We start from the raw sequence: 12,825 nt of genomic DNA, 5'->3' as shown, positions 1-12,825 counted from the left end.
TCCTCTAGTGTAGGTTATTCATGCTTAGAAAGAAGAGAGTATAAGAATAACAAATGGGCTGTGCTGGGTTAATCTCTGCCAGAAAGGAAACAAGGGGCGTTCTTCGCTGTCTTTACCCCAACTGATGGGAAGCTGATGTCAATACAGGAAGGAAGAAGCAAAATTATGTATATCTTAGAGTGAGTTTGAAGAATGAAAGTTTGAAACAGTAATAACTTTCTAACAGCTTGACTTTTTCATTATTGCTTCATCCCAGGTACATCCCTTGCTATTCCAGTTCCCTGCATGCCGAAGGTTCTGCATAGATTGAGTTCTTCTGGTGTCTTATCAGTAAAGATGATTAGTGAAGACTGATTGCAGACCTGTAGAATGCTTTTTGCCCATCTGTAGTATAAAAGTGTCAGCATGTTATTTGTAAACTGTCTTAACCTTTTGACTGTCATCTTATGTGCATGTGCTTATTTCCATCTTTGACATCTGCCTTGATACACTTAGGAACAAACATACATGTTTTAATTGCTGCTTAACTGTTAACTTCTACCTGCAGACAGTAGGCAATTATTCCTTCTGTTTCAGTGTGGGGAAACTCCTGAGAAACTATCATTTTTGGTTCTAAAAATCTTGGTATTCCATGTATTATCGATGCATTAAAATAATATTTTCATACGTTGTATCTGCTTCATCTAAAAAAGCAATACAAAAACCTGTTTATTGATATCTTCCACATAAAAGTGCTTAGACCTCTATAATATTGCTTAACTGTGATTGTTTCCTTTGGCATGGTGTCTTACAGTGCTTGCTGAAGTTAAAACTTTTGGCAATTAATGGAAATGTATTGAATAAATATCTTAATATGTATAATAGTTTACAGAGAAAGATCAATTAAAAGGTTCATGTATTAATTTTGGAACATCTTTTTAAGTAATACTTAAAGTGGTAATGAATACACCAGCTGTTTAGGACTTGTTTGCTTGGTGCTTCTGAGATCTTAACCTGCTTATGGTCTTACTGTACTGGGAAGTTCCTTGTGTGAAAGTGATAAGAGCTTTTTGATATATCTTATCCTCCTCTCAGCAACAGAATGAATGGCGTACTAGCTTGTTATAGCATGTAATACCTATCTTTATCAAAAAATGACTTGCTCATTTTTTACTGGTGCTTGTGGTCTTACCACAAGTAGCAAATCCATCTTCAGTGCAGAAGAATGAAAAGTCCCAATCTGAAGTGGTTAAGTTCTTCTAAGCAAACTGCTTCTGGTTAATGTTTCTAAATGAAACTGTTACTAAGGTTACACAAGATGGTCAAGGGGCTGGAGCACATGACTCACTAGAAAAAAGCTAGGGAAAACTGAGCCTGCTTAGCCTGAAGAAGAGATGGCTTGGGGAGACGTAATAACCTTCTAACACCTACCGAGGAGGTTGTTCAGAAGACAGTCTGGCTCTTTTTGGAGGTTCCTGGCAGGATGATGGGAAACAATGACTGTAAATTTGAACAGAGAAGGCTTCAGCATGTAGGGATGGGGAGCAAAGCAGTTGAGCTTTGGAACAGGTTGCCCAGGGCAGCTGTGGATCTCTGTCCATGGGGCTTTTCAAGATGCAGCAGGAGAAAGCTCTGACAATATGGTCTGAATTCAGTGTTGTTTCTGCCTTGGGCAGGAGGTTTGACTAGAGACCTCCTGTGGTCCCTTCCAACACAAATAATTCTATGATACCAGGTCTATGCAACCCTTATTTAAATAGGGAGACAACACAGTGTTAGGGCTCTATTTGCACTGCATGACATGAGCATACTGTGTTGGAGATGCCAATACAAGAGGTATAGTCCACTAACACCTTCTAGTAAATCTGCACTTAGCCTTTTTTAGCATCTGCTCTGAAATCTGTACCTAGAAGTTAAGATGACCTCTTGTCTAGTTGGACTGGAATCTTGTTTTTTCCTTTTCTCTAAGAAATTTTTTTTCTCTCCTCTTATTTTAAGGCTAATATGGGTGCTTTTCGTTGATAGCTTTCTACCATTCAATGAAAGTGCTTAGACTCAGGATTTTTATGACAATGATTCTGGGGAAAGGATTATACACCTCCTGCCTAATGCTAAAATAGAGTAAGAAAAATTCAAATCAACATCTCCACTTTTAAATGCTGGCGTAAAAAGAAAAGTTTGTACTGAAGTTGTATTAAATCTGGGACTAGCTGTTCATTTGTTTATAATTTTAAATCTTAATTATCTTAACTGATTAAGACAAAAATGAAAATTAAACTGGCCTGCTATGTAACAGTTTCCCTATAATAAATAAATACCAATTGATTTAAGGGCCAACCATGGAATCTTGTTATATGCTTATGTTTGGAAACAACTCTCACAGGAAACAAACTTTTTGGATAAGTGTAGTTGCATTTCTAGGCTTTTAGGTGATTGATTGCTGATGAGCATTATGAGCTACTCAGTGTTCTCAGTTTATGTATCTGTGCCTGTTTCTTCCTTTGGTCATGCATTTCTTCTTCAAGGTGTATGTATTAAAAGAAAGTGTTAACACAGTGTGAAGGTAGTGAATAATAGAGTTACTATGGACAAGAGGGGCTGGCATTCAGTGATTTATTTATTTTTTTAAAGCCATTTTAATATAGTAGTTACTTCTTCACAATCTTTCTAGAAAAAAGATTAGACCCCCTATTTTAAAGCTGTAATGTTGTCTTTACATAGCTTTCTGATCTCTCCTCAGTTTTTTCTCCTGTTATAAATGTCTCCTATTGAGATCTGAATACTCTTGTTTAGAAGTGGATATTTTATATTGGACTAAAATGTGCCAACATAAGTTAGCCTTCTGTGAAGGATATAATTACAGAAGGCCATGTGCTGAGTGCTTGTGACTGTTCTACCGGTGAGTCATGCCGTCAATTCTACAGAGTGCCGAGGAGAGTTACTTAATGTTATGATCAGACACCTTGGAGTTTTGTTCACCTTTATTCAGAGTAAAGGCATTTCCAAATTTCCAGTGTCTGCCACATTTGAGTGGGTTTTGTTGTTCTTGAGGTATTAATGTCCCAAGAATATATCTTCTTGATGTTTAAAATTCTTCTGTAATTTTTAGGTCTCAAATTGTTCAGTTTTTATTATGTATATTAGGAGGATATAAGATGACTGACTTCAGTAGAGCTTTTTGGTTTGCTCTCTTACACTGTAAATTATTTGATAAAAATAGAAGCTATAAACTGAGAATAATAGTAATAGTGTCTGTTATATAAAATCTCTGAGTTCAAAGCAATTTGCTTGCTTTGGAGTCTTCCTGCCAATTTTTGCAGCTTTAGGACTATACTTCCTATTTTTCTTCTCTTTTTCTTTTGGAAGAATGTAACAGAAAAATTGCTTACCCTGTATGGTCAGTTTAACCATGAAACTCTCTAGGCACACATCATACAAAAATTGAACTTCACATTCCACTCTAGGCAAGGTAATTGTGAAATAAAAGTGAGTAGCCATAAGTTTGGTTTCTAACAAATTAAGTCTATGCTAATGTGTTTACTTTTGTAAATAAAGAAATTGTGCCTAAAGATTAATTTGTATTTTTACATTACCTGTGTGATACTGGAAAATTGCTGCAGGAGATTGAGCTCACATAATGACATGTCAATGACATGTCAAAGTTAGTCTAATCTGTATGTATGTCGCTCCTGATATTTGTAACATCTGCATCTACTCTGTACATGTACCACAAATACCAGTATTGGTATTTTTCTGATGCAACTCTCTTCCCCTTTCCCCCAGTGCAAAGTAACGTTGTTTAATGCTAGTTTAATAGAAACTACATATTTCTATCTTCTTCTTGAGACTGGGAATTGTATTTAACATTCCAGTTTAAAACAGCAGATTAAAAACATCTTAAACACAGATATGGTTAGTGCTCAATTAAGGAAGCTAATAAGTACACGTTAACCTTCTGTTATGGAAAAGTAAATCTTCCAGGAGATACGAAGGACTAATGCTTGTTATCCCTTGTCTCAGAACTTGAAGAAATAAAGGTTAAAGTTAAATTCCTTTAAGTTGACCAAACACTTGCTTTAACTTACATCTTGGCTAATAGAGGAAAAATGGATATAGTTTTGCGCATCAAATGGCACAGCTAATTATAGAATTCTGACAAAGCAATGAAGCAGTTGTGCAGTGATTCCTAACCTTGGTCCGTAAGCAGCATTTTCAAGAAAGCAGTATGCTGTAAGCAGAATTGTTTTGATGTCAAGGTTAGCCTCAATGCTAGGATTTTAAAATTCTTCAGTAATGTTAGGAGGTTGTTTTCTGGGAACATTGACTGGGGAATCTTTTGTATATGTAATTAAGCTACAGCAGTATCTTAGCGCGTCATAGCATACTTTGAGTCTCTTTTTACTAAGAAACAACCTCCTGTGTTCTAGAGCTTCAGATCAATTTTCTCTTGCCTGCATTGATATTTTTCACACAGATCTTCCCTCTATCCTCTATTTAACTGTGGTCATTTAGCGTTAATAAGTTGGAGAGCCGAATGAGTCATTTTCTGTGCACTGTTCTCAATTAAATGTTTTTGTTTTTGTGAGGTTTTTTCCCCACCAACATTTTGTATGCCTTGGTTTAATTTAAGTGTCACTCTCTAACTGGAGAGGGTATTGACTGAGCTACTGAAAACAATGATGCAAGCACTTTTTTTTCTCTTCTCAAAAAAAGTAGAATTCAGGTTGTGATGACTGCGAATGATTTAAGTTAGATATAGTTACTTGTTTGTTATACTTTTTGTTGTCTGGCAAGTAAATCCGATGTATTGGAAACCATGGAGACAGTCAAAACCCAAAGTTTAGCACATGGTGAAATGTGTAATATCCCTAGGGAGTGAGGACTGCCGTAAGAATTTAATACAGTAGATGGCAGATGAATTACAGCAAGAATGGCTTTTAAAACTACTTTGAGGTCTGAAGCTGTCTTCCTTTGCTAAATCTGGCAGTGTTGCTAGAACTAAGACAATTTTTTTAGCCTCAAATAATAATCCATCCCCCTTTAAATCTTATTTGTACATAAATCAGATAGTTCAGCTTGTCAGTAGTTGGGTGTCCTACCTTCCTAGTAGGTCACATTATCTATTAAAGAAGGCTGTGTGTAGTCTTCTTGCCATCTAGAGTGCTAGCAGTATCTGGAACATGCTAGCAGCTTTTCTTTCTTCAGCCAGGGTAAATATTAGTGTATGAATTCTAGCTGATCGAGCCTCTTACTACTTCAGTTATACCTTGACATTATGCTGCTTTGCAATTAGACATTGAGAAAAGCTAAGACTAAAAGGAATTTCTTCTGGTTTTCATTTTCCTCATCAGGAGGAGCTTTCAGACATACTGCTACACAATTTTGTGAATATTACAGGCAATTAATACATAATTAAGATGTTTAAAGGAACATTCAAGGAAGTAACTTTATATAGCCTCTAAAACATAATTTTCTAATTGCTTCATATCGCCTGTTACTTTCCATGTTTGTGATTGAGAGCTTTGTCAAACAATGCTTAAGAAAATGTTTTCCCTATATAGTATGCTATCTGCATTATAAAAAAATCCATGAAATGTTTAAGGCATTAACTTAATGCTATGAGAATTTTTCAGTGTTTGCTGTGTATGTATATACTTGACTACGTGTTCAGCTTTTTCTTTTCAAATTGTGTTGTTCAAAGCATATTTCAGTTTTGGAAGTAAATTGTGTGTGTGTATGGGGTTCTTTGTTTTGATTTTGTTGTTTGGTTTTTCTTTTTCCGCTTGGCTTTAGTCACTCTCTTATTTTTCTTCCTAAACATGATGGTAAGAATCAGTGGTATGGCCCACTAGCAGGCACTCAATAGCTTAAATTGTTAGACTTGTATGCCCAGCTGCTAATATATAATAATAGTTTAATTAGCAAAATGTGTAATGTTTTAGTAATAAGGTGCTTATTGTATGAGTAATAGTTTTACCTGATTTGTCCTTTGCACATTTTTAGGAGGGCCCTGTTTTCTCTCCCTCCCTTAAGAAATAAAACAGATGTTTTAACAGTGAAGTTCTTTGTATATTTAGAGGCTCACAGCAAGGCCACCGAGCCTTGGTGACTTAATCAAATTTTCCTTTTGAAAAAGTGAGAGTATGATAATATTAAACAAAGCCTTTAAGAGAACTGAATTTTGAAGTCTTTGCAAAAGGGGTATGCCTGAATAACTGGCTGCAAAAGTTTAATTTGTCCAGAATGAAAGGTAATTTTTTTTACCAATAGTCTAGATTGTCTTTGACAAACTAGAGACTAAAACCCAATGAGATAGCTAAATCTGTGGGGGATTTCTTATTCCAAGTTGGATAGAAGCAAAGGCCATAAAAGCCTTGTAAGGCACGATTCAAGCACAATAGGTGGTGGCTGGCAGTCAAAGGTTTAATTTTATCCACAAGCTAGAAAGTTGCCAGCAGGATTCTGTGAACTGTCCTTTACTCATATCTCTGCCTTTATATAGTGTGGTTAACTCAAGTGTAAAATATTTCTCCTTAATTGGAGCTATAATTGAGAATATATAAGTTTAAGTTGAACTTCTAGTAATCACTACATCTTTCTGGTACACTTTCTAGTTAATTATTCTATGTTTTGTTTTTATGCATTTGCTTATTGCGTTTTAGTCATTCATGAGCTTTTATTAAAAGCTTTTTAAAATCTAGTTTAAACAGCGCCATCCTGTGATTAGAGGAAGTCAGAACCTATATATGGATACCACTTGTGTGGCCATATGTTCGCACCAACAGTAGCTCGATACTCTCCATTTAACCTTTCCCTGCTGTTTTTAATGAAAGCAGTACTTTTGTAGTAAAGGCCAGTTACTGTTGTTTCTGGATTCTCATCAGTTTCTCCTTTACTCAGTATTACACCCTGTCCTTGATGACTAGGCAGAGCAGAATGGGGTATTAAGTCAGATGACTTTCAGGAACTTCATTTCAAAATTTTAGACTTTATTTCAAGGTGACAGCATGTTTTCTAGGTGAATGATCCAGGCTGGAACATGGCTGCTATGCCAAGCTGCCTTAAAAAGGATCTGCAGAAGTCATGATGGAGCATCTAAGACTACTATTTTTGCCCTGGTATCTCTGTTCCTCACTCTGTGTGTGTGTGGTTCCCCCCCGCCCTTAGGATAGTGTAAGGATTTTTTGAGTTTGATGGACAGAGCTTGGGTTGAAGATACAAGTTATTTTCCGCTGTGTGTGATGGCCAGGAAAATATTGGGGAAGGAGTGGTGCTCCACCTATAATCCTGTTGCAGTCTTCCTCTGCTAACCAACTTCCACTATTGTGCTAGATAAGTCTGTATGCCTTCTGCTGTTGAAGTCTTCATGCTGCTTTAGGCTTTGCAGCTTACTTCATCTCTTTGAGCACTTACATCATGCTTCACAGAGGAGATTAAGTTAGCATGTCTTGGGTTAAGCGGTATTCCCCTCTTTGTAGCCTTTATCAGGGATATGTAGGCTAGGCTTGCATTCTGTTGTGACCAGGTAGTGGCCCTCTAGCACAAGAATCTTATTCCTGCTCGTTCCTTCAAACTCAGGGAAAGGAAGTGCTTAGCAGTAGTGTTTGCAATGTGTTGTTTCTCTTGCTTTTTGAGAGAACAGTTTGCTGTGTTCCCTTACTAAGATTCTGGCCAGCTCCAAAGCAGCCTACCTGTGTTGTATGCTGCTAGGTAACTCCCTTGATTTTTCCGACATCCTAGTCTTCCCATTTAAACATGATCTTATAGTATTTAGAGTGTAGTTGGCAGGTTTAGTGGAAGCTTATCACTATTCTTCATCAAAGATATTTTATCTGTCAGTATAGGCTATGCATAAAAATTTGTTACAGAAGCTCATGAAAAATTGCCTCTTCCAAACAGCAGATTTGTGGGTCATCCTTTGGAACAGTGCCTTTTTATGCTCAGTTATTGGAGTGCTTTCAGTCACTTCTTCCAAGATACGTTTTCACCCCTCACTGCATTGGTTCTCTGTGCTATCATTGCTACTAGCTATGTTGCAGCCTTTTCACTTTTTTCTTTTTGGATGTGAAATTCAATTCCAGTAAGCCACTCAGTCATTCTGCTTAGCAGAACAAGGATGCTTTACTATGATAGCAAGATATCAGCAAATTCCTGCTGCTTTAAGGGAAAGCAGTGTGCTTTATGATGTGGGAGAAATGCAAAAAAATTTTCTTAAACTTATATTTTATGAAGGATGTAATGAGAGGAAAAATTATTTTTTAGCTCATGGCTCTAGAGCATGTCATGCATGTTCAAATTTGCATTTCCCGTGGTAAGGGTTAGGTCCTGCTAAACGTCTTGCAAGAGTTTTATTTTATCGAAAGTTTTCTGGTTTTGCTTGCTATTCATACATGTGCACCACTGAACATCAGGGAAAAAATTCCAAGGCTTTTTTCATTCTGTCTTGCAGTACTGAATATTTTAAACCAGCCTATAAAGCAGCTGTGCTGTCCCAGTCTACCAAGTCATCTTCCATTAAGTGTTGTGGACACAAGGATATCTGCTGGGCTTAGGGGGTGTTAAAGATTTCTGCAAACTTTTTGCTAATGTGTATATAATTAAGATATTGCTTTTAAATTACTTTTTTTGTATTGCTTACACAGTCGTGCCTGCTTGAAAACAAAGCTGTATCATGGTGAATTCAGCTCCCACAGGCTGAGGCAGATTTGATTTAGATCCTGTCCTCTGTCCAATCTAAGACTGGTTTGGGAAAAAAGTAACCTTTAGAAGGAGTATAGCTCAATAAAAGGAAAGCAGTCTGCCTCTAGGTGTGTCTGTTGGTACTGGAGGATCTTAACTGGTGTGTTGGAGCTGTAACTCCAACCAGGTACAGGAGAGAGAGGCTTCCTTACTGATTAGAAACTCGTGGTTTGGAGAAACCTGGTTACTTTCTCTCCATCTGCTTTGCTCTTAACATATGCAATGTCCTGAAAAGAGTTTGTCTTTGGTAGAGAAAAAAACAGATGCAATAAATGAGTTATTTGGAGTCAGAGTAGAATTTTTGAGACCAGAGAGCTTTAGATGCTGGGGAGCTGAATCTAAAAGGCATTTGTAACCCTATATTTAACTGAAATAATGACATTGGCATGTTTTTTTGTGTATATTTTGTTTTCCTTTTTTTTTTTTAAGCCAAGGAAGTGTGGAAAAATACATTAGTGTTATTGATTTGGCTCTGTAGAAAGTCATCAAGGAAAAAGGTTTGAGTTTCTATCAGAAACAATGCTTTGTTCCACCTTGTCAGCCTTTTCTATTTCAGGTTATCTGAGTAGCAGCCTGATTCAGTGGTAAGAATCAAGGTCATATTTTATTCAGTACAAGAAAATGGAAAATCTGGCAAGAGCCAAGATACTTGTTTTGAAATGGTTTTATTTAGCCCTTTCTGCTACAGCTGCTGTCAATGGAAAGATAAAGCTGATGACAGAATACAAGGAATTTACTGTTCATTATTCATGACTTGCTGAAGGTTTAAGTCTGTAAAGGATTTTGTTATTCTTTTCATGGGTCTTTCAGGTTTTCAGATACGATTGCCTGGCAAGAAACTGGATGAAGCAATTAAAGAAAAGATGCATATTTTTCTTGACGTATTAACCTTAACAGGAAACTTGAACGGAATTTAATCTACAGAGTATTCATGGACAAATTCAGTAGTTAAAATTGCAGTGTAGCAAGATTATGTTCATGCTTAAATCTGTCAGTATTTGAATAAACTTTAGACTTCTGTGGTGTGGTGGCATCTGACCTTACTGGCACCCACAGACCTAGCTAGCTCTATTGTGCAATGAATCAAAACGTCTGCTGTGCTTTGTAATACTTTCAAATCTTTGTGGTGGTTTTAGCATTTTCACTTAGAGTCTTACTAACTTGTGGCTTGGCTGTCTTTCCTCCTCCTGCTTAGGAAGGTTAATGTGCCCTTTCATTTAGGACTGCTGTACGTGCATATTGGGAGCATGAAGGTGAAAAGAGGGATGGTATTACAGGAGCACATAACACGACGATTCTGATTTAAACAGATGTTGTGGGGAAGGACAGAAAGAAGCGAAGTCGGACTTTGCTTTTACCTTCCCATTAAAATGAATGGAAGAAATTGCAATTCTGATTCAAGATGTCAGTCTTCCAACTGAACAGTCGTCTTGAATGAAAACTGATGCAGTTCTAGTTTTAGAGCACCAATGTTAAAAATTTACTTCTGTACCTACTATAATATGTTCTCTACTTACAACTGGACATGTGGATGTGACAGTTTATGTTTGTTTTACCTATTGTTCAATATTAAATTGCTTTTCCTGCAGTCTTTCCTGGAATCTGCATCTCAAATTGTGTTCCCTTTCACAAGTATGCCAGTAATAAGTTGCTACAGGCTGCATTCTTCTCTTACACACTTGCAACTTAATTTCAGTATAATTCCACCACTATAAATCAGAAAAAGATTCAGTGCTTTGGAAGAATCTCTTGCAAATATTTTATAGGCACAGTTATTCCTATAAACAAACATGGTTATTCTTCTCTAGAGAAACATTTTCAGTTTACAAATGGAATACTATCCAAAATAGTGAGGTCTTAAAAGAAAGCTGTTAGGCAACAATATTTTTCATTACTTCAGGTTTGAGCCTGACAAAATTCAAGTTTCCCATTGTAGATTCCCCCCTCCCCCATTTTTCTTCATAGAGGAGTTAAAAATGAAACAAAAACAAAACCCCCAACCTGTTTACAAGTGACATGCTAGGGAGAAAGTAGTGACCTTTTAAAGGAATTACTGTATTTTTGTTGCTTTGAAAGTGACTCTGGTAAGATTGGCCCTTGTGTGTATAATTCCCTTCTAAATTTTGTCTAACAAGCTTTAGTTGGTTACAAGCATTGCTTCTTTTTCTTTCTTTTTTTTTTTTGAAGGGGTGCAGAGGAAAGACCTTCAGTATGTGTATGTTCAAGTATAAATTTGTCAAGCAAGTTTTCTGACAACTATTTAGCACTGATTTCCATAAGAGAGAATATGACAACCTGGTGAAATGACTAGAGGTGAAGGGGACTTCTAAACTGTAATTTCTCCTCCCAGGTGCTAACAAAGGTTAGAGATGGGATGCAGAAAGGGCAAACTGAAACAAAAAGTATGAGGGGGAGAGGGAATAAAGGTGAGGAGTAGCTGAGAAGCTGAAACAAGGAAAAAATTTGATTGAAGAGTTTAAAAGGCTAGGAAGAAGGTTTATTACTGACAACGAATGCTAGAGGAGGGAGAGGAAAAGTATCATGAACCACTGTAACATCCCCACATAGAAACTACAATCACAATTCTTGAATCTTAACGTTATTTTGTTTAGTAGTGCCAGAGCATTTCTCAGCTTCTTACTATCTCAGTTACTGTTAGTGGTTACACATAAGAAGCCTTTTACTGTTTCATCTTAATGATGTTACTCAAATTGTTAAGAGAACAAAACTTAAGCATCAAAATAGTGCTGCAAAACTTCAGTTAGTGCATAATGTCTAATTAGATTGTATCTTGATAGTTCAATTATAGGGATGCTGTTGCTGTACATGTTTATAAAGGTTTAACTATGATTGCAATGGCTTGTGTAAAATATTTTTTAAAATATATTGAACCAGATTATATTTGTAGTAAGATCCTTATTTTGTTAGATTCTGGCTTATTATCTAGACTTCAGTATCTTCAGTATGGGAATTAGCAAATTGTTTCACAGTAAAAACTAAGTTATTGGGTCAACATATCTGATATTTTCCTAGTTTAGATATGTATTTTACTTTCTCTTGCAAGTTGTAAGGTGCGCAAGGATCTGGCCTAATCATCAGATCAGATATCTGGGAATTACTAGGATGTGTGTTCTCTTCAGGTCAGATCAAATAGCCTGTCAGTCTTGTGTCTTCTCCTTATAGATTTAGTATGTTTGAATTTCATGTATCCAGATAATTCTTCAGTGCAGAAATTTCCTCCTCTAGTGGTACAATAGTATTCTTGAAGTACTTTGTAACTTAATTTATATTACACAAAATTGATCTATGTGAATGAAGTACTTTCTCTTTTCAAAGAGAGGGAATGAATCAAATATAAGTAGTTTGTTTTGTGTTACATTGTATCATTTGTGTTGTTTTTGTCATTTAAGTGGATTGGAGTTAGTTCCCCAAGTAACAGACTACTGTATTGATGTTCTATTTTTTTATTTTAAAAACTTACCAAAATGTCTGCTGTAGAAGGAGATGATAATACATTTAACATATGGATTTTTCATATGTTGAGTTATTCAGAGGTTGAACTACAGTCTCAATGCTTTTTAATTCGTAAATTATCTAAAAGTTAAATTAGTAATTCAGAATGTATTAAAAGCAGTTGTTTAGCTGTCTAATATGTTAATACTAGAACAAGACTGTGGTACAAAATACTGACATTTTTGGTGATTAAGAATGAAGCAACAAGCATCATCTCCTCTAGGTGCACATTTTCTAAAACTACATGCTTTCACAAGTGAAAGTTTATTTTAAGCACGTAAAAGTAGCAAAAAATATCATCTTTTTCTTTCCTGTAATTACAGAAGCTGCTGGGTTTGTTTTGCTACCGATGAGGATGATCGGACAGCAGAGTGGGTGAGACCTTGCAGGTGCAGGGGCTCTACGAAATGGGTTCATCAGACTTGTCTACAGCGCTGGGTGGATGAAAAGCAAAGAGGAAACAGTACTGCTAGAGTTGCTTGTCCTCAGTGCAATGCAGAATATTTAATAGTATTTCCAAAGCTAGGTAAGATATGTATCATTTAAATTTTAAACATCATATAATGGGTTGTTTCTTTATATTGTTCCTACTTT

The 12,825-nt window shown here is 36.2% G+C and overlaps 1 protein-coding gene across 2 annotated transcripts in view; it reads left to right on the top strand.

The window, feature by feature from the left end:
* Positions 1 to 12,825, top strand: part of MARCHF5 (membrane associated ring-CH-type finger 5) — a 32,544-nt gene that overhangs the window by 6,277 nt on the left and 13,442 nt on the right. For both annotated transcript variants that reach the window (XM_072869413.1, XM_072869412.1), the window contains exon 2: positions 12,555 to 12,757. In XM_072869413.1, coding sequence (XP_072725514.1) covers positions 12,555 to 12,757 — 203 coding nt within the window. The remainder of the gene's footprint in view (positions 1 to 12,554; positions 12,758 to 12,825) is intronic.

This window comes from Ciconia boyciana, chromosome 8 (assembly GCF_034638445.1).
Source record: "Ciconia boyciana chromosome 8, ASM3463844v1, whole genome shotgun sequence".
Taxonomy (NCBI): Eukaryota; Metazoa; Chordata; class Aves; order Ciconiiformes; family Ciconiidae; genus Ciconia; species Ciconia boyciana.
This window is presented reverse-complemented; position numbering and strand designations above follow the sequence as displayed.